General features: G+C 40.0%; 1 protein-coding gene across 1 annotated transcript in view; it reads left to right on the forward strand.

Annotated features, from left to right (window-relative positions):
- The window catches only part of adamts18 (ADAM metallopeptidase with thrombospondin type 1 motif, 18), a 59239-nt gene that overhangs the window by 17040 nt on the left and 15537 nt on the right, over window positions 1-26662 (forward strand). Inside the window, exons 5-17 of the mRNA XM_011494105.2 lie at window positions 962-1176; window positions 1477-1560; window positions 2621-2780; window positions 3077-3182; window positions 4197-4334; window positions 4421-4574; window positions 6707-6802; window positions 8276-8424; window positions 16141-16313; window positions 19331-19461; window positions 19734-19857; window positions 19975-20219; window positions 26202-26322. Coding sequence (XP_011492407.1) covers window positions 962-1176; window positions 1477-1560; window positions 2621-2780; window positions 3077-3182; window positions 4197-4334; window positions 4421-4574; window positions 6707-6802; window positions 8276-8424; window positions 16141-16313; window positions 19331-19461; window positions 19734-19857; window positions 19975-20219; window positions 26202-26322 — 1896 coding nt within the window. The remainder of the gene's footprint in view (window positions 1-961; window positions 1177-1476; window positions 1561-2620; window positions 2781-3076; window positions 3183-4196; window positions 4335-4420; window positions 4575-6706; window positions 6803-8275; window positions 8425-16140; window positions 16314-19330; window positions 19462-19733; window positions 19858-19974; window positions 20220-26201; window positions 26323-26662) is intronic.

Genomic DNA, 26662 nt, shown 5'->3' on the forward strand with positions numbered 1-26662 from the left:
GGAACTTGCATTACCCTTAAGAATACTATCCAACGTACTTACCACACACACGACAATGGCACATTCCATTTTCTTTATGACCATTGAAGTGGCCATACGAGAATTCCACTGTACGAGGAGGGTTGAGTTGTCCAGGGCCAACCCAAAAACCTGGAACACCCGTAGGGGTAACCCCCCCACAGGTGCATGTTACCAAGGCGTAAGAAGCTGGAATGATAGTAGTTTAAAAAGAAGCAGGAAATTACCGGTAGTCCTTAAGCCTGGATTTGAACATCCCTGGTTGAGAGAGTTTTCCTCCCCACCGTCGCCTACTACTTTCATGTTGAGGTTTGCAAAGCTGCTTACCAGCAACTTGCTGCACAACAGATCAGAAACTCCAACAACACATCCAAGCTTGATTTCACATGAAGATATTTGTGTGAATGGAGGGTTAACACTGATGAATTTCTTACCTTATCAGTTAAAGAATTCTTGAAATTGTACTTTAATGTTTTGGTCTGCTTTTTCCTGATATTCTGTACATTTATTCTGCCACTCCAACTGTAATGTAACAAATGTATCTGCTCTTAAAGCAGCTTTTTAAAAAGATGTTCACATAAATGTTAAAATATATTCAGGTTAATCGAGGAATATAACAAGGGCAGGGATGCCAGTTTAGTTTTGTCTGTTTGTTAGTTCAAACTAGTATTTTCTCATTGAATTCTATGTATCCATGATCCTCTTGATTTTATGTTTTACTTTTTCAATTACCGATACGAAGCCCATTGAGATGACTGTTGTTGTGAATCTGGGCTATACAAATTGAATTAAATTGAATTGGAGTCAAATCCCCCTGCCATGAGAGGAAGCAACACAGGAAGTCAATTTCTTCGCCACCAGATTGTACATTTGACCCACAAAGTTTTCCCTTCTTTCTCTGCCTTACTGTTGTCCCTCCCTTCCGCTTTTTCACACTTCCTAGACACTCCCAAACCTCCTGCAGAAAACCTTTTTATCATGCCTGATGAGTACGCCACTCCTGAGGCGGGAGAGCCGGCGAGGGCCAAAAGATCGCCCATCAACTCGAACAGGGTGGGAGGTCTGAATGTGGAGACCCTGGTGGTGGCAGACAGGAAGATGCTGGAGAAGCACGGAAGGGAGAACGTCACCACCTACGTCCTGACTGTCATGAACATGGTGAGAGCCAGGGCAGCGTGGGCGAAGCTGCTGGAGGTCATTTATGTGTAGATGAACTTCAAAAATCATCACAAAAGAACTTTTTTAAAAACACATTTTTTAATCTAATACGATAAAATCCACATGTGTAGGTTAGAGTCAGTAACGGAAAAATGAGTCAGAGAAGGAGAACTTAATACAAACCTCCTCTAACCTGTGATGCGTTACAACAGAAAGCAGAAGTTACTAAACCCAGAAGTAAAACATATTGGTTGTGTTTTCTGCTGTGAAAAAGTTACTAGTTTGTTGCCACTTTTACAGGTTTCCAGTCTATTCAAAGACGGCACCATTGGAACGGACATCAACATTGTTGTCGTTAGCTTGTTGCTGTTAGAACAAGACCCAGTGAGTGTTTTTATTTCTATATTTCACATGAAACTATAAACACAAAAAAGTGGGATTGAACCTTGTCCCTAAATTCAATTCTGCTGGAGTATTACATTGCAAAAATAACCAAAATAAAAATGAAGAAAAGGTCAGGAAAATATGTTAACTTGGTCACCTTAGGATCTTTACTTTTTTCTCCTACAATACAGACTTTTTTTTTGTGTTTGATCACTGTCAAGCTCCTGAAGCTGGAGTCCCACATTATGAAACTGCCACCTCACTTGATTCTAGACTTAATGTCACATTCACAACGGCCTCAGCAACGTGTATTTAAGCAACCGCTTTCAATGAAAAGTCTATGTAAAGACGCTTGTATGCGTGTTTCAGGCTTTTTGTTTTTAAAACTCACTGCACAAGTTAATATGACGGTTTTCGGGCATCCATTAAAGGTTAGACCAGGTCAAATTTTGACCAATCAGGGACTTGGATTTGATAGTGACGTATGGATGGCCTGCCTTTTTAATTCATGCCAATTGGTCTTGGAGGAGAAACAAATAATTGCAGTTTGTGCCCGGCCGGAATTATACGAGGCCAGGTCTTTATATCCAAGTAGAATTGTAAAAGAAAAAGTCAGAAGATAGATTTATGAGATTTGCACCGGTTCAGCATTTTGTGCAAAGCCTTTTCCAACTGTAGGCAGCGAGCGGACATGCACTAGTATTGGTTAACGACAGTCTAGTGTGAACACCATGGGCTTAATGTGCATCACAAGCCCAGTGTAAATGTAGCATAGCCAGAAAATTCCTTCTTTTTAATTATCAGTCCAGAGAATTTTGACCAAAATCTAGATGTTTATAATCAAAAATGAAATGACAACTTATATTCTTTTTGCCCAAAATAATTCATACATCAACCATTGCTTATCCATTTCTGAATTTCTGTATAATCTGAAAACATTTAGTTCTCTGTGCAAAGTTATAATACATTTGATTTTCAACTGTAACAATTTTTTTTAAATCTGGGCAAATATTTTTTTGCGGTTTTGTCTCAACTGCATGTTCCCTTATATTCCTTTAAGCTCGGCTTGACGGTAAATCATCATGCTGACCAGTCCCTGAACAGTTTCTGTCAGTGGCAGTCGGGCCTGGTGGGGAAAGGAGGCAAACGGCACGACCACGCTATTCTCCTGACTGGACTGGACATTTGTTCCTGGAAGAATGAACCCTGCGACACGCTCGGTACGGCTGCTTTCATCTCAGCTTTACACACACAAAAAAAAAATTGCACTGACAAAGACATGAAATCTCTCTGCTAAACTGGCTCAGACTTGAGAAGCTGCAGCTGGGAGACTGTGTGAAATTCCCCTTCTTGTGCACGAAAACCTGAAAAATGTGCACATCTAACAGACTAATGCTTCCAGCCAAATCTGCCATAACAGATTATTTTCAGAAAAACATGCAGAAAAAAGGCCCAAAACTTAAACTTCCCGTTCTTTCTTTCTTTATTTATCTTTGTTTTTGCTTAATCTGTGTAGGATTTGCCCCCATCAGTGGCATGTGCAGTAAGTACAGGAGCTGCACCATCAATGAGGATACAGGACTCGGCTTGGCCTTCACCATCGCCCACGAGTCTGGACACAAGTGGGTATTGAGAAGAAGATGTACCCACAAAATCATAAAGAAAAGACTTTATATAGGGTTATATATTTGATGCTATACTGTATTCATAGTAAAACTTGAATAATAATTTTTTCTGCATGGACTCTCTGACTGAATGCCGTGTATTAATTTTAGACCATGGGGTTTCCATGGGGATTGGAGGAAGCGGGTTTAATTTAAGACTCTATTGAAGTTCAAACTACAAAACCCTCAATTTATATTATAAGGATAATGGATAATCTAAAAATGCAGCTAAAATGCTCAAATATTCAACCAAAATTGTGTTGTGTAAAAGCATTAGTTTCATTTTGTTAATACACATGAAATTTTGAATCCTACATTTTTTTGTTTCACTGTTACAAAAACTGGTGTGTGGTTTTTAAAATTGTATATTTTGTCATTTAATTAAGCTTTTTTTGTCTGTGCACCCCAATTGTAACCATCAGAAGTAGTGAGAATGTGGTCTGTGATCAATTGCTCTACCACTTTTATATTTGGCCAAAATAACTACAAACCTATAAAAATAAATGATCATAAATAATAGTGATGGGTTTAAAGTTATTCACAACCGTAAAAAAAAAAAGTTAAAAAAGAAAAGTTCAAATAAGGTGAATCGTGGCCTGAGAAGAAGCAGAACAATGTTCATGCGGGCATTCAAGCATGAATGTTTCTGGCAAGTTGAAACATATGAAAGATATGAAATCTGAATTGGTGCATTTGAAAATCTATGGGGAGGGTAGACCAACCTACATTTCATGGAGATGATTGTCTTGATCGCTAAAAAACAAGGAAAGGAGTGGGAGTTCTGGTTGTTGGTGGCAAATTCACATTGTTTTACGTAGAAAAAAAGGTCACAAGTGGCAAAAAGGAAATAAAAATAAATAAAGCAACATTTTTTTAAAGATTGGTATAAAATTAATTATGGCAATTTTTCACATGTTTGCTAAGATGGTTAACGAAATATTTTTTTTGAGCTGATCTTATGCATTTCTACAGTTTTGGGATGATCCACGATGGAGAAGGAAACCCCTGCCGCAAAACAGAAGGGAACATCATGTCCCCCACCCTGGCCGGAAACAATGGAGTGTTTTCCTGGTCCACCTGCAGCAGACAGTACCTCAGCCGCTTTCTTGGGTAGGTCCCATCACTCCGTGTTGCATAATCCACATGTGGGGGTGTTCTCCGACCTACTGACACTGTTGCTGTGCTTTGTTCCCCAGAACAGCCCAGGCGTCGTGTCTCGGCGATGAGCCCAAGCAGATCGGTCAGTACAAATATCCTGAGCAGCTTCCAGGGCAGCTGTATGACGCCGACACGCAGTGCAAGTGGCAGTTTGGATCCAAGACCAAACTGTGCAGTCTGGATTTTGTCAAGGTAGTGTTCACTCTTTTACGCTTTAGTTCAGGAATCTCTATAATGTAAAACTTAAATTCTTTGAGATTCAAGACTATAGACTTGATGTCATTACAACAATTGGAAAAGTTGTCCAGCTGTGATTTGGAAGTCTTTTAATACACCAGTAATACAAGCTTTTTTTTTTAAATATAATGTATTTATTTTCAAAGATGGGATGCTTATGGTTCAAGTCGATGACTTATTTTTCAGTGGTTCAGAATGACAGCCTGGGTGAAGATGCACAGCAACCACAATACTTGTTGGATGCCTTTAGCTGAGGAATTGCTTAGCAGATTTTTGGCAGAAACTTTCCAAATGAAGCTCAAAAATCCTAACGGGAACATTGGTGACAGGCGGTAAACGGACTAGCCATGTGCAACAGGGAACCCAAAGGGTAGTCCTAGCTGCACGTTGGCCAACAATCGAACATTTACTATTGTCCTCTGGAAGCTTTCAGAAGTGAGATGGAGTAACCCCCCGACTAAGCTGAATAGTCTGCTTTAGAGCGCTAATGATGCAGTGTTAACCCGTCACTTTATTAACCAGCATGGCCCCTGTACACCACAAACCCAGGCTTCTGATCCCCCATTAAAATGCATTAAAGTCATGTAAAGTAGTGCCCCCCCTCCCCGTGTTCACCCCCTCCAAGAATCATTGTAGTCTGGAGGTAGGCCTTCATGTGGGGTGCATTCCCAGGGTCATTCACATGGAAATGCTGCTGGGAAAGTCGTGCATTGAGCTGAGCTCTTTCACCTCTTCTTCAGATCCGTCCCGTGTTTTCTTCACAGAAGATCCAACATGGAGTCTGCATTGCTTTGACCTGTGTACAAGACTGAGGGGTGGGGGGTAAATTAACCTTCGTGCAGATTAACCATGGATTTGGGCCAGCCTTTCTCACGTTTTTTTTCCCCCCTGCTTCCGTCTTGTTCCTGAAGACTTTGTGCGATGTCTGTTGGACTTCTGCTGGTATTCACCACTGAGGAGCAGATCTGCAGGAAGACGGAGTCTGAGTGCAGAGCAGTTCTCCTCTCTCTACCAGTTTTAGCTGGGCCCACTGCCAGACTTTGCACTGTCTTTTGAGTCCTTCTTGGCTCCCATCCTTGCATTCTTTTGGGTCAAAAGACACCGGATGGGCACAACAGCCAATACCCTGGTTAGATTTATGGTTAAATTTTAATTCATATTAATGCATTTACCAAAATCCCATTACAATACTACTTTAGTTTCATTATTTATGTTTTTCAAGTAACAAAAGACGGGGAAAAAAAAGTAAAAAGGCTGCTTTGTTTTAGAGAGACCAAGAACTCTCCTCAAAAGATGATTTATTTGTAGTCTTTCTAAAATCAGTGTCACACCTTTAAAGAAAGAAAGAATCGATTCAAATCATCAATTTTTTCCTTTAAAGCTTACACCCCCAACCTAACATTACCGGCGCAACAAAAATGGCGAGCAATATTGAAGCTATCCGGCCGTACAGTTTTGATCCAGATTCCTGCTCAAATGAGGAAAACAAAGACGTACACGCATCTATTCGTCTATAAGTGGATGAATCGGAATGAATTGGAGCAGGGAGCTTTTCTCCCGGCCAGCAGATTTGCGACTTCACAACTTTAATCTTTTTCAAACATAGTTTTTCCGTCTGTTCCTGATTCACAACAATTTCAATAAGGAAATACTCAGAAACTCAATTTGAAGCTGAAATTTCTTTACATATGTCCTCTACTTCGATTTGTGCTGCGAGCTGCGACTCTTGTTTTGATGGTGATTTCTGTCTGTGTTGGCACACGGGGTGGCAGAGGCTCAGGCGGTTAAGCCGGTCGTCCAATTGATAGAAGGGTTGGCGGTTCGATCCAGCCAACCGTCGTTGTGTCCACTTCACCCCCGCTGCCTCCAGTGCGGCTCCGCTGGTGCGTGAATGTGCATGAATGTCCCGGAGGGCGAACTGGCAGCCAATCCTCTGTCAGTCTGCCCCAAGGCAGCTGTGGCTACAACACCAACTTACCGTCACCAAGTATGAATGAGGAGTGAATGAATAATGGACACATTGTAAGAACTTTGAGCGCCTGGAAAAGCGCAGATAAATCCAATCCTTTATTATTTTTATTTGACAGGACATCTGCAAGTCGCTGTGGTGTCATCGCGCAGGACACCGCTGTGAGACCAAGTTCATGCCTGCAGCAGAGGGAACCACCTGTGGTCCAGACATGGTGAGGAAGGATTCAGGAGTCTTTCTAAGGCTCAAATTCACAACATTCAGTTGTTTCTTGGAATATTCTTAGTTTTGAATCAGTTATACATTGAAAGTTTTTGCAGTGTTGTGTTGTAGTTTAGACTAATTGTCAAAGTTTGTGAGTCTATGACAGATAAGCTGGACTTTCATCAAACTGACATGATTTCATTAATTTCTTTTATTTTTATTATTTTTTTCATTAGCTAATAACATTATAACAGTTCAACATTAGCTTAAATATTATGAATTAGAAGGAGCAGAAGGTAGTATAGTGTCTTCCCCACACAAAACATGTGACACATGCATAGATTTAGATTTCTTTTTTAAAGCTATTCCTTAAACTGGAACCAGTGACTGAAGGCCACTTTTCTAAAGTCAATGTTCTCGTTCTGGGTGTTTTTTTCAGAATCTCAGTCCCTTTTAAAATATAAATGCTGCATAATTTATAAATCTGTTTTGAGGGTTGGTTGGTAAAGCGTAATCTATTCTTAGTTTTTTGAAGTATTAAATTCCACCAGTTTAATAAATTGAATTGTTTAAAGAAGTGTTTGTTGGCTCCCTGTATCCACTCCCATTGATAATCCTTATTGCTCTCTTCTGCAAGAGAAACGGGATTGGTCTAAGTTTTACAAGCAATTCTGTTTACCTCAATACAGTTGGTCAGATATAATCAGTTGGTTATATAAGTTCCATTTGGGTTTAAAGATTCTTTTACCTTATGTAAAACAGCTATGTATTTGACTATTTTTACTTTTACATAATTTAAATGCGATTTCTTTGTCAAACCCCACTATTCATAACTAGTGGGGTTGTGCGATTGTTTTTTTTTGAGTGATTGAATAATCGTGACTTGCAGTTAATCTATTTTAATTGAACCCATAAAATGCTGCGAATAGCCTTATTTAGAGATGTTTTCATTTAAAATTGTGACATTGTGTTGCAGTAAAAGATCAAAATACAACAAAAAATGGAGACTTGTCTTCATCGGGTCACAACCCTATTTTGATTCTGCGGCGGAACAATCATTTACCTCGCCAGTAAAAGTCAACTTCTGAATTAATTATGAAAAAGCATTTGCATAACCTTAATGACAACATCGTGAAGGGATTAAATACGTTTTCGCAGCTGTGTAATTATAAGAAATATGCACCCAAGATGCTGCAAAAGTATGTCAGAGACACTGAGGCCTTGGAGCTGGACACAGATTTCTTCCCACAAACAGAAAGGTGATCTTTCAGAAGAACGTGGGGTGTTGATGTGTGTGAGTGAAGGTTTCTGGCTTGGATTAACAGAGGTGTGGTGTACGATGCACGTGTGCGTGTGGGCTTTGGCTGTAAAAAGACTGTGTGAGTGTCCAGGTGTGATACTGGGCTTTTGTCCAAATCCTGAAACTCTGATAAAAAGAACTTCTTTCTTTCCTCTTCTGCTGTTTCCACATTCTGTCCTCCAGTGGTGCCGTAAAGGTCAGTGTGTTAAGTATGGAGATCATGGTCCTAGAGCCATCCACGGTCAATGGTCAGCCTGGTCCCAGTGGTCCGACTGCTCCAGAACCTGCGGTGGAGGGGTCATGTACAGGGAGCGGTCCTGCAATAGCCCAAGGTGCACACACTTGCACACACTTGTATAATTTAATTCACCCCCTCCATTCAAATGCTCTAGATCAGATTAAGCTGCCAAACCAATGACAAAGTGATTCATGTTGTCATCCAGCTAAAATGTAAAGTCTGAGCTGCTGTGTGGGCCAGAAAGTTACTCTTGAAGGGCTCATGTGTGGAAAGGCCTATTAATTCTGAACACCTGAAGGAGCTGTCTGCCAGGTAGCTGTCAGTATGGATGTGTACACACAACCTGTACACAAACACACTCATGTATGCATGCCCTGATAATATTTCTCACTTGTCAGACTGATGGTCCAGACAGACAGACTTTTTCTCCCCGTGCTCTCGACGGGGAACACCTCATAAAAGCATCTTCTCTCTGAGTCAGCCAGCAAAAGTCCACTATGGCTGTGCACTCACGCTTGTGTACTTCTACACAATCCTGCAGCGCCAGGTCATGTCTATTTTTTTTTGCAGAGAGGAGCTGTGTGCAGGTCGTTACAAGTGTAATGTGCATTTCATAAGACCTCTGTTCCGTTGTTAGGCTTTTGAGTTCTACTTCACAACCATATAATGGAGAGATGGCCATTTTTGCGCTGCCATTACTGTGAAATCAAAGGCCACTTTTTGCCCTCACCTGTAATGAATGAACCAATCCATTGACATTGAGCTTCAAACATCTCCAGTCTTGTCAAGATTCAACGAATGATCCCCTAGAATTCTGATAAACATTAAAATATTGCTATTTATTTCCATCTCGGTAATTGAAGTTTTTATTTTTTTTTGATGATGCTCGAAGAATCATAACATTCTGGATTTCCATATTACCAGAGTGCTTTAAAGTGTAAAAATCTAAAAGTGAAAACAAAAAGCTCACCTCTTTAACACCGGAGTGTTGATGTTCTTCGAATTATCGTAAACCTTCAACCATTTGTGCAATTACCTTAATTCCAACAGATTTTGAAGCCGAGAAAAGCAGCTTCGCGCCAATATGCAACACTCCATCGCATTTACTTTCACTGTGTAAACGGTTATAGTTATGGTAGACCAAAGAGTGTGTAGTTTTGATTTCTCTGTCACCAGCTCCAGTGTTAAATGTTCATAAATCTAGTCATGCAGCCAGCTACACCGAGAGGACGCTGGCAAATGAGGCCGTCAACATAATGTTTTTGTGTCCATATTTTACTTACAACTTGCAAAAGGACTTGTCAACAATTTTTAGTATATTTTGAGAATTGAATTCAATTGTCTTTATTATCAGTGCAACAAGTACAATTACGAATAAAACCTGTTTACTCTTGTTTTTGATAGGCAGTAAAGTAAAATCTGTAAGAACAGTTGTGGCAAAAAAAAAAAACAGTCATTGGTTTGAACAAGGAACTCTTCATCAGCGCTCAGATGGAAAAATCAGCAACATCTATAACTATTTTCTGCAGCTAGAAAATATATAACATCATTTTTATAACTTTAAAATGTCATGTAAGAACAAAAAGTCATTATTTACATTTAAATGCAAACGCCTGTGCTTCAGAGATCACCCACTCGAAGAAATGTTTCTTCTCCGCGTCATAAGTGCAACATAGATTCCGGCAGAGGGATACCCAGGCCTAAAATTGCTGCGGCGCCCTCTTAAAAAAAAAGTTTTAAATTAAAGCTCCAAATGCCCCTAAAATTGTAGAAATAGGGAGGAGCCAGAGAGGTAGATAATAAATTCGGATTCGGCGTCTGAATCCATCCGTTTTTGTCCAGAAGTCTCTTTCTGACTGCTGAATCCTGATCTCTGATGTTTACCGAGTGAAGTGAGGCCTGCATGTCCTCCATGTTCTTCAGCTGTCTTTGGTGAGCTCCTTAATGTGTTCTTGGGGTCATTCTGGCCTGCCAGCCACTAAAATCCGGTCAGAAAAAGGGCTTTAGCGTAGCAAGTGAAACTTAAGTCAACCCTCTTCAAAATGTAATTCGTCACACATGAGTCATTATTTATCAAGAGAGCAATTACACAGGAATGCTTGTGAAAAGTGATCTATCATACTTCCATTATGAATTATCTTGTCCAAAATTCAAGTAAAATATTAATCTGGATTATTCTAATGCGTTAAAATTGGAAAACTATTGACAGCAATTACTTTTTCAAAAAAGAAGACTTTGGTGGACCCTGCATCATTCATGCTTCTTTGTCTTCTGCCAAACTGTAAACTCTTCAGTGTTCATGTCAAAGAAACACTTCATGAAGTCTTTCACTTCATCAACTACTTTCCAGATGTCTGCTTGCATGTTAGTTCCTTTTCCATCATCTAATGTCCTCCACAGCTTCATCACTTCTTCTTTAACTGGATACAGTAGAGGCTGCTCTTTACTTCCTCACTGCCTTGTTTCCTAATCCCTGACAGGGATCAAAGATTATTTCAGAAGCAGGCTCATATGATGCACATTATATACCATCACTGAGAAAGGATGACAGACCCTTCAAAACCAGGTTAGCTGTCACATTCATTTATCATTCTAGAGTTCTAAGGGGAACCTTTTTCCAGAGCAGCTGCTGGAAAAAAGGGAGATTGAAGCTGCTAAATGATATGTATTGGGGTCAGTAGAGCAAAGAGGAGCTGTAAAAGATGGAGCAGATGTTAGATCCAGAAATGCCCATTTATGATTTTGAAGGAATAAAAAGGACGGATGACCTTAATGTGTTGGACATGGACAAAACATGGACAAAATCTTACAGTACAATGTTATTTAACCCCCATCCAACTCCAACATGCTAAGTCACAGCTTAGTTAGACATTATCCCGATTGGATCCTGAGTCACGTTATTGTGTTACCGTAATTTCCGGACTATAGAGTTCACCAGATTATAAGGCACACCCTTTACATTTTTAAAGGATAAACCATTTTGTACATACATAAGCCGCACCTGGTGGGGGTGGGGGTAAACTGCGACACCGTAACTCCTGCTGCTTCATCACAGCGGTGATCAAAAATCACACACCATTTGCGCTGTCCTCTCCGTCACACAGCAGACCGGCTTTTTGAAACCCGTTGGTTATGGTGGATTTTTTTCACATCGTGCTATCCATTCACAAAGCGGGAATTTACATTGAACTTGCGTCTTCCTCAACACACATACCGTATTCCCCCTGCCTCTAACCCTATTTGCTCGAGCGCCCCCTAGCGGCCATTAGAAAAGATGCATAAATTAGCCGCATCATTGAATAAGCTGCAGGGTTGAAAGCCTGTGACAAAAGTAGAGATTTCTAATCCGGAAATTACGGTATACTGTGTTGTCTCAAGTAATCCCTTAATCTAAACCTGACAGCAAGGCTTAGCCTGAATCTCTTTTTATGTCATACCCAACCAAACTGTTCAATCTGGTCTCTTTTCCCCCCAAACCTAAAATTGCTGATGTATGTTCTTAATTTGTTCAGATAAAACCATGTCTAAATCCATTTACAGTAAACTATTCTTCATATTTATTTTGTTCATGTAAAAAACATTTCTCTGGGTCAGTTTGCATTATTTGTCACGAGATTTAAAAAAATCATCTCCTCTTTCTGCCCTCCCTCAGATCAACTCATACTTTTCTCCTCCAGACCACCTGCCAGATCAAACACAGTCAGCTTAATCCGCACCAACAAGCTTGGAAGATTAGGTTCATGATCTTGACCCATTTTCATAAGGAGCATGTTTTGTAATACTTGATTTTGTAAGGTTGAAAAATGGATCGTTGTTTATAGAACTCCCCTAAATTAGGAATAACTCAAGGTTGGATCAAGATTTAACTTCCTAATGGCAAAACAATAAAACTAGGGCACTCTCACAAAATGGTTGTTTGGTCCAGACTAGAGTTTGTTTCTTTGGTTGGTCTGCTTGAATTGGCAACTGTAAAAGCTATTCTAAACTCTGGTAGCAACCAAAGAAGCAAATCTGGTTGCAGGTCAAGATGACTCGGTTGGAAACAGACCAAAGAGAGAAAACTGATGTAAGCATTAATGCACCAGAAGCAATATTGAAATAAATGGACTCAATTTCACCGACGCCTAAATAACAAAAAGGCTCAAATAAATCTCACTGGAAAACATGGTGTGACTAGAAGGTGTTAGCTCTTATCAATCTACAATATTTCAATTTCAATTATCAGACACGGTTGTGTTTTTTACATACCTGACATGTTTTGACGGACGTCTTCCGTCTTTGTCAAAGTCGTTCATCATACAATATTTAAAGGTTTAGCAAGATTAGTTTGCCCATTGACTGTAGATAGAGATAGACACAGCCAGGTGTGACGTCGCCTGTTGAAAATAGCTGACCTCCGACTCCAGTGAAATTAAGCCAATTCAGTCCAGTTTTTCCGCAACTGGAGTCAGTGGGTGCCGCCATTTGGAGTCAGTTGACAATGATTGGTCCAAGTTGGTCTGAGTCTATTCTTATAGGGCAACCACTGTCACCAATCATGAGTTAGCTTGTTCAAAGTCCACACCCCTTCCACTGTAAGTGGCTCAGGGGAATCTGTCAGTAAAACTTTTGAGGTGGAGGCCAGCGGGCCACCACATGCTTTCACTGAGGCATTTGATTGGTCAGTTTATAACTTGAATAACTTGCGATAAAGAAAATTTTATAGCAAAAAAAGGGGTTAGCAAGAAGATGTTAAAAAAGGGTATGAGAGCAAGAATGGTTATGCTGACAAATGGAATGACTGAGTAATGTCTCTATAAAAAAAGTCTAAGTGATTTTGGCTTCTTAGGGCCAACAGGTTCTTCCTATTTGGATTATGATGGGGTTAGGGTCACTCAGTCCAGTTCCCTTTATACAGTCAATGGTTTCTAATTCCTCATTCTGTGTTGAGACATTTTTAGAAATCAAAGGAATGAGTTGAAATGGAACCTATTCTTAGGGTTGGTTCGTACAAATTATACACATTTTTGATCAGTCAAACAAAACTGGTCTTGATGCTGTAAGACAGAGTTAAAACTTGAAGCTGAGTTTGAAAACAAATTTCAAGAAGGCCATGTATAAGGCAGAAGGAGCAAAAACATCAATTGTGGTGTCTTAGCCGGCTGCTCAATAAGAGATCTCCCTTTTCATTGTGTATCTTTCAGTCAATAACATTTCAAGGACAGCATTTGTGAAACTGACTGAAAAGTAAGTGGAAGTCAATGAAGCTGTCTGGAATTCTATTTCTCCTGTTTTTTCCATCAAATAGCAACAACATTAACACGCAAGTCCAGTAGTTGCCTTCTCCTACCCATAGATTGAGCGTCAAACCAATGAAAACTGGTAGCATTGCAAAGCAATGTGCGTTTGTTTGAGCAGGTGAGTTCAACAGAAAAGACTGGATGTGTTGACCTCTGACCCACAGCAGTTTCCGCTTATGTCAGTGTGTAAATTTACTGCACAACGGGGACACTTTTGCACCCCGAAGGTTTGCTCACTTTAAACTTCTCAAATTTTTCTTCTGAACTTTTTCTAATAGTTGTAATATTTCTAGATGATCCAGACAGAAAATGAGAAAGACAAAAGAAATAACTGACTTGTCACTGGTCTATACATTGGAGTTTAAGCCACACTTTAGTAAATCGTCCATCCAGTGTATGCTAATGTGAAACATTTGACTGATGGTGTGTTTCCCCTTAACGTCCTGCTAAAAGCACATTTCCATATGGGCTGTGTTTGTCTGCCTCTTTCGTAGTCCTAATAGGATCAGGACTATGTAACTTGGGCAAGCCAACCCCCCCCTCTCACCAAGGGAACCAAGATCAGCACAGACCAGAACGGTGCTCTGTCACTCTTGGCAGATAGGTCCTTCTATTATTGAGTCCAGGTCTAAATGGAGAGAATGAGCAGTTGAGTTGAGGGAGAAATGCAGTCAAGATTAATATTTGCTTCCTGAAGTTGCCATTATTCATTTACGTTAGTCACTTTCAATACTGCTGCAGGAATATCCAGTGAACAAGCCTCAATTTGTCTTCTCCTAACTGTGTTTACTGTTTCTTGTTAGGACTCTTTTAGTTCTTTCTCCAAAGTGCTTTATTCTATTTTCACACTCAGTGAATGGATTTTATTAGGTACTGCTTGTGTATGGATGTGTGTGTGCAAATCACATTGGTAAACAACCTAAAACAATTTTCTCTGTTGGTGGTTGGTGTTGGAATGCCTGGCTCAAGTTTTGAAAGCCTGGGAAGCCTCATTCCTTCTTGGTGTTCATTAAAAGAATATGCTTCCTCTTATCCAACAACCTTTAATCATTTAACACAACATGTTTTCAAACGCTGTTTTTCCGGAGCACCAATTCAGATTGTACCAGGACACTGACAGATGGTCAAACTGTAAACCTATATTGGCATCACAACTTAAAAAATTGGGACATAAAAAGTTTAACTTTTTCACAGCAGACAAAACATCTTTTTCCCATCTTGCAAATTGGAATTTCTTGGCAAACTACCAGGAACTGGTTAGGAACTGGATATTCCAAATAAAATAATAAGCAACAACTTTGAGAGAGTGAAGTTGAAATTAGGAGGACATTCCCTTGGTTTACTCTAAACTAAACTCAACATATGTCAATTTCAATTAGTGAACAGTCAAGAAAAAAAAAAGGTTTCCTTCGTATAATGTGTGGCCCTCCAGTTTTTGACAGCTTCAAAACCAGCTAGTCTGGATTGAAAACGTTGTCTAGCACGGATATTGCCCAGCTTGATATTACTATAACGATAAATTTGCGATTTATTGTGCAGGCCTACGTGGAATGGTCTTGGAAAACAAATTTGCGTATGCATCCTACAAAAATCACGCACTATTGCATACGATTTACGTAATAATGGCTGACTAAACTACACAAAATACACGTAATTCTCGAACAACGAATCATTTTGAACAGCTCAAAACCAAATTCACTTAAAGACCCGTGGGGCAAAACCCTTCACGAACACCTGCGCACATTAAAGTATGACGGATGTAAAAAACACCTATGAATTAAGTATACACACATGTATCCCAAAAGACCGAAATTTCATACGTGTAAAATGCGCAAAATGAAGTGGCTGTGGGACATGGCCTTTAGGAGCTGTTAAGAAATGCATGGTTGACCTGATAATGACTAAATTCTCTTGGAATCAAATTCTGTACAGTGGTCCCTTGCTATATTGTTGTTCACCTTTCACAGTCTCACTGTTTAAACATTTCTTTTTTTGTATTTTGTATTTTAGCTTAATTTTGCTTAACTTTTTTTTTACAGTGCATTGTGTCCTTCGTCCTGATTGGCTGATCTCCTTTGTGGCATGTTTACCGAATGCGTTTTGTTATCAGACACGTCGGCATAGATCTTCAAATGCTGACCTTATTTTCATTCTACAATTAATTTCCCATGTTTTGATTTTTGAGAGTTTAAAGAAGAGAAAAAAGTGTGAAAGTGTTCATGTCTGCATGAGAAAAACGTAGCAAGCAAAAATCAATGAAGTGAGTTCACTGCTGTACTTTACACAAAGGGGTTAAATAAGTGATTATTTCAAATACAATTAGGGATCAAGGAAGGATTAAGAAACAGAAAACAGCAAGTGGTATAAAGCTTTTAATGTTATATTCTGGGATTTTTTTGTTTTGCTTAGAATGTTACAAGGCTTCTGCCTATCAAGTGATGTTTCTGTTGCAAACCATTTTTCAAATAATAGATGTGCAGTATTTACAAGACTGATGTGAACCTAAAACAGGTGTGATGTGTTTTCCACAGGCCACAGAATAATGGTAAATTCTGTCCAGGATCCGGCCGTCTCAATCAGCTGTGTAACCCTCAGTCATGCCCCGTCAATGCTGTGGACTTCAGGGCCCAACAGTGCAGCGAATACAACAGCAAGCCTTTCAGGGGCTGGTACTACAAGTGGAAGCCCTACACCAAAGTGGACGGTCAGTTGGCCAATCAAATACAGTCATATAAAGAAAATTAAAACGGATAATAAAAAAAAAGGGTTTCATCAGTAAATTGCAAACTTTAATACAATGAACATGTTGGATTGATTGAAACTAAAATTTCTTCTGGTTTTAAAGGATAAGACAAAGCCAGTTGTAACTCCAGCACACTTTTTTTTCTCAATTGTGTGATTTAAAAACAACAAAATTGCAGAACCCAGAAGGAGAAAGATAAAGGAGGGGATTTTACGGAAGCAATTGTTCCCCCTCCATCAGGGGAGGCTTGTAGTTTAAGTCTCAAATTCTTTACAGCCTATTGTTCTAGAAAACTAATGGATTTCCCAGCAAGCTCAAACAATCGAATATTGGCAGGCCAGAAAAGTACACATTTTTCTGCTGATCCACCAATTCTTCAAATGAATTGGTAGTTTAGGAGTGATCATATACTGTAGTGTCACTGCCCTTATGTCTGTGTGTGGTCCTGTGATGGTTAGATGGTGATCTATGAGGACCATATCCCCCTCCCTCATTTTAAGACAGCTGGGATAGAGTCCAGCCTCTCTGCTACCCTTAAAGAGTTTAAACAGAATTTTCAGATAAAAAATGTTTTCCATGATTCTGAAATTACTTTTCACATTGAGACAGGTAGGTTTGACACAAACCCAACTTTTAAACTTCACTTGGTATTGGATGAATAGTTTTGTAAATATTTAAGTTTGATCGATCAACTGAATGTCACAAATAGGCTAAATGAACGACCATGGGAGTATTTCAGACAGGCAACTCCAGCAGTGCGTTTCCGCGAGCTCTGCGTTCATCACCCCACCCTCCTCCCCGGCTTCCACCTGTGAGCTCAGTTAGGGGTAGTTTAATACCAAAAGTTTTCGATGGAGATCTTTGTTTTATGTATCTGATCAGAGCCTTATGCCAAACTGAAAGAAATATGGAAATAAATCTTCTTTACTGCATGATGACTGACTGACTGAAAAAACATTCTGGTAGATATATTTTTTTTAAAAACACAAATTATTTTTAAAAGGCCACTAAAGTGACATTTTCCAAACTATAAGTCACTTTTGTAGTCCAAGTTTCACATTCACAAAATATTAAAATAATAGATTAATGCAACATATGAACAATTATTCAGATAGACAGCATAAAGAACATGCTCTAACAATTCAACTACACACTTTATATCACTTCAAGTCACTAAATCCGTTGAATTCTTGTTGAATCTAGACACTTCCTCCAAGCCCGTCGTAATACAGACCAGCGCTTCTTCTTCTTCTTCTATGTTGCTGTTTGCTACTGATAGACACACCTGCAGTGCCCTCTAGTGATCGTTGTTCTTAATTATAAAAAAAAAAAACATTACACATAAGTCGCATCCCCGGCTAAGCTAAATGAAAGCCTCGACTATTGTAGACGACTTTTTACAAATCTTTGCGTTTGGGCTTAAGTGTTTTTGTTAAACGCAAAAAGCAATATTGTTTTTCTTTCTTTTTAACGAACCATCCTGAAGGATGAAGCTTTAAAATTAAAATAAGCTTTAATGCAGTTAATATTTGTGGTTCTGGCTGTACAGTAAACCCTTGTTTATCGCGGGGGTTACATTCCAAAAAGAACCCGTGATAGGCAAAATCCGTGAATTAGAAACCTTTATTTTTTTAAACAATTATTATACAATTAAACACTCTATTATACATTGAAAAGAAAGAGCAAACCATTTTACGGGCTCAAGCACTTGTTTCACTAATTAAAGTACTTTAAAACGTTTTTTTCAACAAATAACTTCTGTACTGTCAAATAATAATTTTAATCATCGATGTGAACAGAAGGCTTCAAATCACGGAGATTAGCCCCGCCCACCGCGACCCGAGTAATTGGATTAAACGGGAGAAAATTTAAATGATTATGAAAAAAATACCAAGTACAGTCGAACAAAAAGTGACTCGTGTATTTCACTGGTCTTCAGACTGAGCCGCTGCATCCTGACTCCGCTCTGCAGTGTTTTCTTCTTTTGAAGCCCGCGGTGCAGCTGTGTTAGTTCGGGAGAAGAGCATAGTGATAGGCAGATGTTGTTGCTCTTTTTTCTGCTTTGCAAAAACATCCTTATACACAGACATGCCACCATCAAGAGAATTTGCACGTACACAATATAAATTTGACCAGCTGTTTTACGTACGTGTACATTTAATTATTAAACTGCAACGTTATTGACGCACAGGTAGAGAAGAAGCAGAGTGACTCTTCAGCCAATCAGAATGCAGAACATAATGCACCATGCAAATCCGTGAAGTAGCGAAACCGTGAAAAGTAAACCGTGTTATAGCGAGGGATCACTGTACTTATTGTTCCTAAAGTGAACAGCAGCACAGTGTCTTACATATTGCAAAAACCTTTCTTGCCTGAATTCATCAAATCTTGTATTGACTTTGCCCCACCTGAAGTCCAAATTTCTTGTATTTCTGAAACCTCTGTTTACTGTTGTGGTCAAAAAGGCTAAAAGAAGAAAGCTATGTCTGTGTGTAACGAGCACGGGGGGGCAAGTAATCACCTGCAGCATTAGACACAGTGGGGGTAGGTTTAAAAAAGAAACCTGCAGGCCAGCTCTGTTGCACGGAGGAAAAAAGCGGGAGCGAAGCGAGGAAGAGCAGCTTGTTTGGCTTCCGTCCCAGGCCTGTTTAAGCTGTTGATGAATGAGTGGTGATGTAGAAGAACAAATTTTAAGCTGCCTCTTGAGACAAGCCACCTTTTCCGTCATTTATTTTAATCATACATGGCTGTAGAGACTTGTCTGTAATAACTGATGCCATATAGAAAATAATCCTAATATGAATTTGCTTTGGGTTCATTTGTTGCCAGTTTGTCATTTTCATTTCAGTCCCACACAGAATCGTGCGGGTGGTGCTTGTAACACTTTATTGTACAGTAGCATCTGCAGCAATGCTCTGCAAAAATATAAACTCACCAAAGATCTTTGCAGTAACTGACTATTTTCATGTGTTGTACAGATGAAGACATCTGTAAGCTGTACTGCATTGCAGAGGACTACGACTTCTTCTTTGCCATGTCCAGCAAGGTGAAAGACGGCACACCGTGTTATGACCATAAAGGAGACGTGTGCGTTGACGGAGTGTGTGAGGTACGTTGGTTGAATGGACTCGTCTTTGGCCGAATCCAAATTGCTTCTCTACCCCTACAGCTCCTCCTTATTGCTCCAACTGTAGGGGCATTTGATGCTGTAGCAGTGTCAGAAAGTGTTGGGTGATCCGCATCGCGTTTTTTTCCACACATCTCTCTGCTTGGAGGAATAAATGTAGGGGTAGGTAGAAGCCGTAGTGAAGTAATTCGGATTCGGCCTAAGTCTCAGTCCAGCTAAATTTACAGAACTGAGCACCATTTTTGTGTGTTTAGGCTGTGGGCTGTGACCGGATTCTGGGCTCTAAGGCCTTTGTTGATGCCTGTGGGGTCTGCAAGGGCGACAACTCCACATGCAAGTTCTTCAAAGGCCAGTACACCCTCCAGCACCGGGCCAACGGTAAACTTGCTTGTTCTAACAAGGTTTTGGAGGAAAATCATGGATAGATACATGAACCTGCAAAGAAAGTGCTCCGTGCATGACAAAATATGGATCCCTTCTGCTCTTTTTGTTCAGAGTATTACTCTATGGTGACAGTTCCAGCTGGAGCCCGAAGCATTCGCATTCAGGAAATGGAAGTGTCCACCAGCTACCTGGCCGTACGCTCCCTGAAGAGGAGGTACTACCTGACCGGAGACTGGACTGTGGACTGGCCGGGGAAGTTCCTCTTTGGTGGGACCGTGTTTGACTACCAGCGCTCTTTCAACAAGCCAGAGAGCCTGTATGCGGCTGGACCAACTAATGAGACACTGGTGTTTGAAGTAAGCCGCCGCTGTCGGGTGACATTTTTTTTATACCAATTGACAGTGACAGGATGTTAGAGCTACTGTTACTATTTTTATCTGTGGACATGTTGAGGCCTAGATGTAAAAAGGAAGTTTGGGTGGAATGGAAAGCAAAGCTGGGTGGAGCTGGAAGTTTTCTGTGAGTTTTGTGAGTTTTGTGTGGCAAGTCTTCTGTCAACAAATATCTTATATTAAACAATTTAAACCTTACCACTACTTGCTACTAAAGTGACAAATTAAAAAAGTTGGGTGGGTGGTGTGCTTCTGCCCCAGGTGGAGGGATTTAAGTGTCTTGGGGTCTTGTTCACGACTCAGGGAAGATCAGACCTTGAGATTGACAGGTGGTTTGGAGCAGTGTCCGCCGTTATGCGGTCGCTGTACTGGTCCGTTTTGGTGAAAAGAGAGCTGAGCCAGAAAGCAAAGCTCTCAATTTTCCGGTTGATCTTCGTTCCAATACTCACCTGTGGTAATGAGCTCTGGGTCATGACCAAAGGAACGAGGTCCCGGATACAAGTGGCTGAAATGAGCTTCCTCCGTAGGGTGGCTGGGCGCTCCCTTAGAGATAGGGGAAGAAGCTCGGTCACCCGGAGAGAGCTTGGAGTAGAGCCGCTGCTACTCCACATCAAGATGTGCCAGTTAAAGTGGCTTGGGCATATGGTTCGGATGCCCCCTGGAAGCCTCCTCGGGGAGGTGTTACGGGAAAGACCCAGGACACGGTGGAGAGACTACGTCTCTGGGGTCGTCTCGGGGAACATCTTGGGATCCAGAGCAGGTGGAGAAGGTGGCCGTGGAAAAGCAAGTCTGGGCATCTTTGCTTAGACTGTCACCCCTGCAACCCGGTCCCAGAAAAGTGGAAGAAAATGAATGGATGGATGGATGATACAAACAAATAAGAGATGATGGAAACGACCCAAACGATAGATGATGCACATTAATGGATTTTTGCCAAAGCAGTTGCTGAACTCCAGGGTCAACATGGGAGGCACCTTATTCTTCCTCAAGATACTTGACATACAATTATCAACTACTAAACTATATTCCTTTTCCTAGCTGCAAAGAAAATGCAACAAAGGTCATAGATAAAGCTGTGCTGAAACACGAAATGGACTGTTCAAGCCAAAAACGGGGACTTGAAGTGGCATCCTATAAAGTTTTCCATGCAGCATTTAAGCTTAACTCTCAAGTGACTTTGGACTGACATAAAGCTTAGACTCATTCACTGACAGAACTGACAAATCTAAACAGAACAGGGGCTCTTCCTATTTTCTTTTTGTGGTAAAGTTGCAGATGTGGAAAAATCACATTTCTTCCTTCCCATGTTATGCTCATGGGGATTTTCACTGACAACTAAATGCTCATTTTGATTCAATTCCATAAGGGTTGAGTTGATGCATTCACATAGGGTGCATTTTTTTGGGGATAAAGTTATGGCAGACAGCTAGTTAGTTGTCTGATAAACACAATGGGTCACATGGTTTCTTATTCTAGATGTTTATTAAATGATGTGACCGAAGACATTTCAGTTAATTGGTCGCACTTTTTTATCAGTAATTTTCTATCGTTTAAAACGCCTACTTTGATGAAACACATGCATTGACAAAAATAAGGTATATCTTTTAAAAATTAAGGGGTTTTAATGTTCTGCTTAACGAAACGGTTAATTTATGGGTTTAAGGTTTTTTTCTTAACATTTTTAACAAATGGTGTGAGAGAAGGCAGAGTTTTGTGGAGAGAGCAAGTTATTGCCTGAGCACAAAGTGATGCTGGACAGGCCCGGCCTCCTGACAGCAAAACTAACATTGGACAAGTGGCAGAGTCATGCAAAGGTCTTGCTGAATGGGGATGGGATGTGGGGGACGTTCTTTTCGCATAACTTTGTCAGCGAAAGCATCTATTTTCTCCTGACCTCTGATCTCTGGCTGCGAAAACAGCAGTGAAAACCAGCTGAGGAGCAGTTTTTTTTCCTTCACCATTTGTAAGCGGATATTCATGTAAAATCTTTTTTCTTTCCCCCTCCAGCTGCTGACAAACTGGTCGAAGCAGGAATGGCTTGTCTGTAAATCCAGAACAAATACCAGTGTTATTTTCAAATGTGCCTGTCTGGTCACTTGGTTAGGCATCAGGGAAGGTCCAAGTATTCATGTAGCTATTTTGGTGTGTGGTCATCTAAATGTCGATTGCACACTTCATTTCACCTTTGGCCGTTTTTTTTTATCTGAAAGAAAACATGGGTTTATCAGAAAATTGACAAAAGTATTTATCTTTTTTTTTTTAAAGGCACCAATGCCTTGCTCAGGAAGTCAGAAACCAAACTGAATTCAGACGTTAGCTTTGGTATGAGGGTTTTTAAAAAGTGATGCAGTGAGGATCTCTGCGTTTTTTTTTCTCTTTTGTCATTTCAGGCTCTGATTCTAATGTTTGGCTACCTTAGGTCTTATTCAGGCCTGTACAGGTTGCAGCATTTATTCTACACACAAGGTGAGACCCAGGCATGCCGTAAAAATTTGAATCAATCAAACTTTAATTTAAGTGTTTTCAATCCCCCCAAATCTTGCACACTGCGCAAGGAACATGTGAGGCTGGAATTTAGGGGAGCACACTTATCACATTAATAGCACTAAATGCTGGAATTTAGGAAATTGTGTGGGCATCCTGCAGGCACCTGAGTGCACACCCCAAGGACTCTGATAGTTAGTCAGGAGCCAGTACTCGAACCAACGAGAATGCAGGGTAAGGTACGACGGCATCACCTCTACGTCAAAAACCCAAGCGGTCAACCCCCCCGTAAAGTTTCATGCGATTAAGGCTTTACTCCTGCCATGTTTCAGTTTTTTGTCAGCGTCTTGTTTCAGTGTTATTCCTAGTCATAGTATGTTAGAACCACAGTTTTGGTGGTTCAGCGACTGAACCTCATCTTTTTGGCTTTAGTTCTTGTTTTGTCTCTGGTTGTAGTGCATCATGTTTCAGTTATTCATTTATTCTTTATCGTTTTTAAGCCCGACTTTGAGAGATAGGCCAAAGTGTTTTTGGTTCTTGGACTTTTTCCCCTTTTATTGTAAAATTCAGAGGAAAGTTCCCCGACATTTTTGTTCTGTCTATAAAAAAAAACAGTTGAAATCCCTCCGTTGAAACAAAAACAGGTACTTTGACATCAGACTGTAGCTTATGAACTGGCAGCTTTACTTTGCTGCACAGTAATTTTGGCTCAAGTGTTTTAGAAATATGAACAAAAACAGAACATGCTAGCAAACTGTATGCTCACATGTCTGCTAAATTCAAAGTGTTTCCACACATTGGACTGGAATGATGGCTTGATTGATGGATTTTTTTTGCTGCATCACATGTGTGTCGTCTATGGTGATATTATGGTATCTTCCAAGATCCATTATGAATTTATCTCATTTTCGAACAATTTTCTAATGGTATAGGTCGATTCGATTGACAACTTGCCCCAGACAAATCGATGTGGTTGGATTGTCGATTGAGTCAGATTAATCGTTACCAGAGTGCAACCGGAATATATTTTATGGCCATCCTTTCTGTAGAGGAGAAACTGATTGAACACAGTTTAAGTGAGTCTGCCAACTTTGGTGCAGGAAATCAGTTTTAAAACGGATGAGTTTATTTTTTATTTTTTATAGGATGCATGACGACTTTCAACTTCCTCTCCAGAAAGCTTTAAAAAACAACAACAACCAAAACATTCAAAACGATGAAAAACCACGCTCCAACACCCAGCTGCAGATGTACAGATGTCCCAGTCACACATCTGTCAGAGCAGCATACGGCTGATTTGCTGATGACACGAACATAATCTGTCTGTCAGTCCTTTAATCACTCAAACGAGACAGATACCACATGGGGATGGACACTGAGATTAAGAGATTAGGAATTTTGCAATTGAAAGCTTTAGATGTTAGAAGTAAAGTCAGGACAGATTTTTTATCTGTTCTACTGGAGCTGGGACAGAGAACCTCAGAGTGATGGGAAGGATGTTTGCACAGATCACCCACACACCCTCAACCAGCTTGAAACGCTGAAGGAAAAGCAAATGTTCAAGAGCGGGAGCATAAACTGTGACATCTGTAGACTGAGGGAGGGGTGAAGTTGCTCACAAGAAGGTGTGTGTGTGTGTGTGGGGGGGGGGGGGGGGGGGGGGGGCTGAGCATGTGGCTGTTTGCTCCATGGAAGTGGGATTACTCCCCTGCTGGAATTGAGATTCTTGTGGCTCAGAAAAGGGCAGGTCATGCCGGTCCAGGGCAAGCGACTGTAAGCCATCATCATAATCTCTGATTTCATGATTGGTTGTCAGGTTGTCAAGAACCAAGACTTATTATGGGCTGCCGATGCATCATGTTAGGATTAGTTGTGCAACCTTTGCAGCATCAATTTGCTGCAAGTTTTATAAGCAGTATAAACTCCTTTTCCTCTGGTTATGCACAATTTCAAACCCCCATTTAAGAATTTGAACTTTGGTTAGAAACAAATCCGAAGAAGCAATCACAGCCTAAAAATGCAGATGTAAAATTTTCCAGAAGCTTCCAGCCAGAAGCTTCCCTTTAAAATATATTATATTTTTTCAGATCTAAAGTGACATAATAGCAAATATGTTAAAGAAAAAGTAGAGGATGAATAAATCAGTTTAGAAATATGTGTAACTGAAATGCGATGAACCTTATTGCAAAGATTGCTGCGTCTCCTTTACATTCATTTTCATTGTAGTGCATGCATATTTCCTCTTTCCATTTTTTTTATGGGAACGTTTAAACATTGCAATAATTTGAGTTTTACTGAATTTGTACACTGCAAAAAGAGGTTCCCTAAAACTAGAAAAGAACACTAATATTAAGAAGAAAACCTCTAGAAAGTAATAATAGGATCTCTCCATGCTGCAAGTCATTTTTATTTATCAAAAAATCAAAATTTAGAAACACACACATTCGACACACACATTCAAAAAGGGAAAAAAAACAGCTTAACAGGCTGATTTATATTTCAAATCTAATGTTTTGTTTTTTTTGAGTTATCAACTAAAATGTAATTCATTTTGATTTCAGTGACTAAAAAATAATGTAAGTGGAAATGACTTGTTTAAGAATAAAATGTGAACAAAATGAAGTTGGCCCGTCTAAGAAAATCCTTATAAAATGTAAAAGCATTTGCTCTAAGAACATACATCTACACTTGTCTTTCTAGAATAGTAACAATGAATGCTTGTCTAACCTTATTGAACTTTAAATTATTATCATTAAAATCAAACAGAGATTACAGTGAAACTTCAGTGTTTTTTGAGTTTTTAGGCAAGTTTTTCTTATTGTCAAGAGTTGGAAGAAAAAGGATTTGAACTCATTTGAATGAGAAATTCCTCATTTTAAGATCCTAGCTCTTAATGAGACACTAAGAACCTGTTAAAATATCCTGACTGTCTAAAAACAAGGTTTTAAATCTTCGTAGTATCAAATAGTTTACAGTGGAGGCTGATGAACTGCTTAGTCATTGTGATGAAAGCATCCGATTACTGGAAAACTATCTGAATGTTGGAGCTCTACACCTGAAGCAGAGCTCCTTCCCGGGTTTATTCCCACGGGATTATCCCCTGATTCTTTCCCCGTCATGGGTATGTCTGCCTTCATTCATCCGTTTGTCTCTGCCTGACTGTTCCAAAAATATATCTCGTTCACAGAAAAGGTGACTGAACAAACAAAGGGGTGTGGTGAAACAGAGCTAAAAGGTTGTTGCATGTGTGCACCGTGTTATCCAAGTGAAATGAGCCTTGAGAGGTTTGGCCAGGTTGTTTGGACTAGCCTGTGGAAGAAGGTGTTCTGTGATAAAATAGGTGTTCCTGTTGTTCTGGACAGGCTTTTTACTTTAAGACAGACAGGATGTTCTTTTCAGGAATGAACAAAAGTAAAACTGCACCTTTCTTAATGGCTGTTTTTTTTTTTTGATGCCCCACAGATTCTTCTTCAGGGCCAGAATCCAGGGGTGATGTGGGAATACTCCCTATCCCGCACTGAGAGGAAACCTGAATACAGCTGGGGCGTGGTGCGCTCAGACTGCTCCGCTCCCTGTGCTGGAGGTGAGATGCATTCCATGGTCGCCTCTGCATGGGGTCTAAAATAGACGTTATTTAACGTCATCTGGAAATAATGGATAAAAAAGGACAAAAGACAATAAAACATACTTGGATTGAGGATCAAGGAGCTTTTTTCTCATCATACCAAAATGTATCTCCATTTTCTTGGGACCAAGTTTGTTACCCAGGACTCTATTAAAAGCTACAGAAAAAAATCAAACATAATAAATAAATGTAGCATAAGACGCTGCTCTCCTATGCACTACATAAATACAATGTAACCATTGACTGTACATGAGAACTAATCACCATGGAGGACGGTTCACTTCTGGCCCAAAAAAAA

The sequence above is a fragment of the Oryzias latipes genome, chromosome 3 (assembly GCF_053564925.1).
Source record: "Oryzias latipes strain Hd-rR chromosome 3, Olatipes_Hd-rR_3.1".
Lineage (NCBI taxonomy): Eukaryota > Metazoa > Chordata > Actinopteri > Beloniformes > Adrianichthyidae > Oryzias > Oryzias latipes.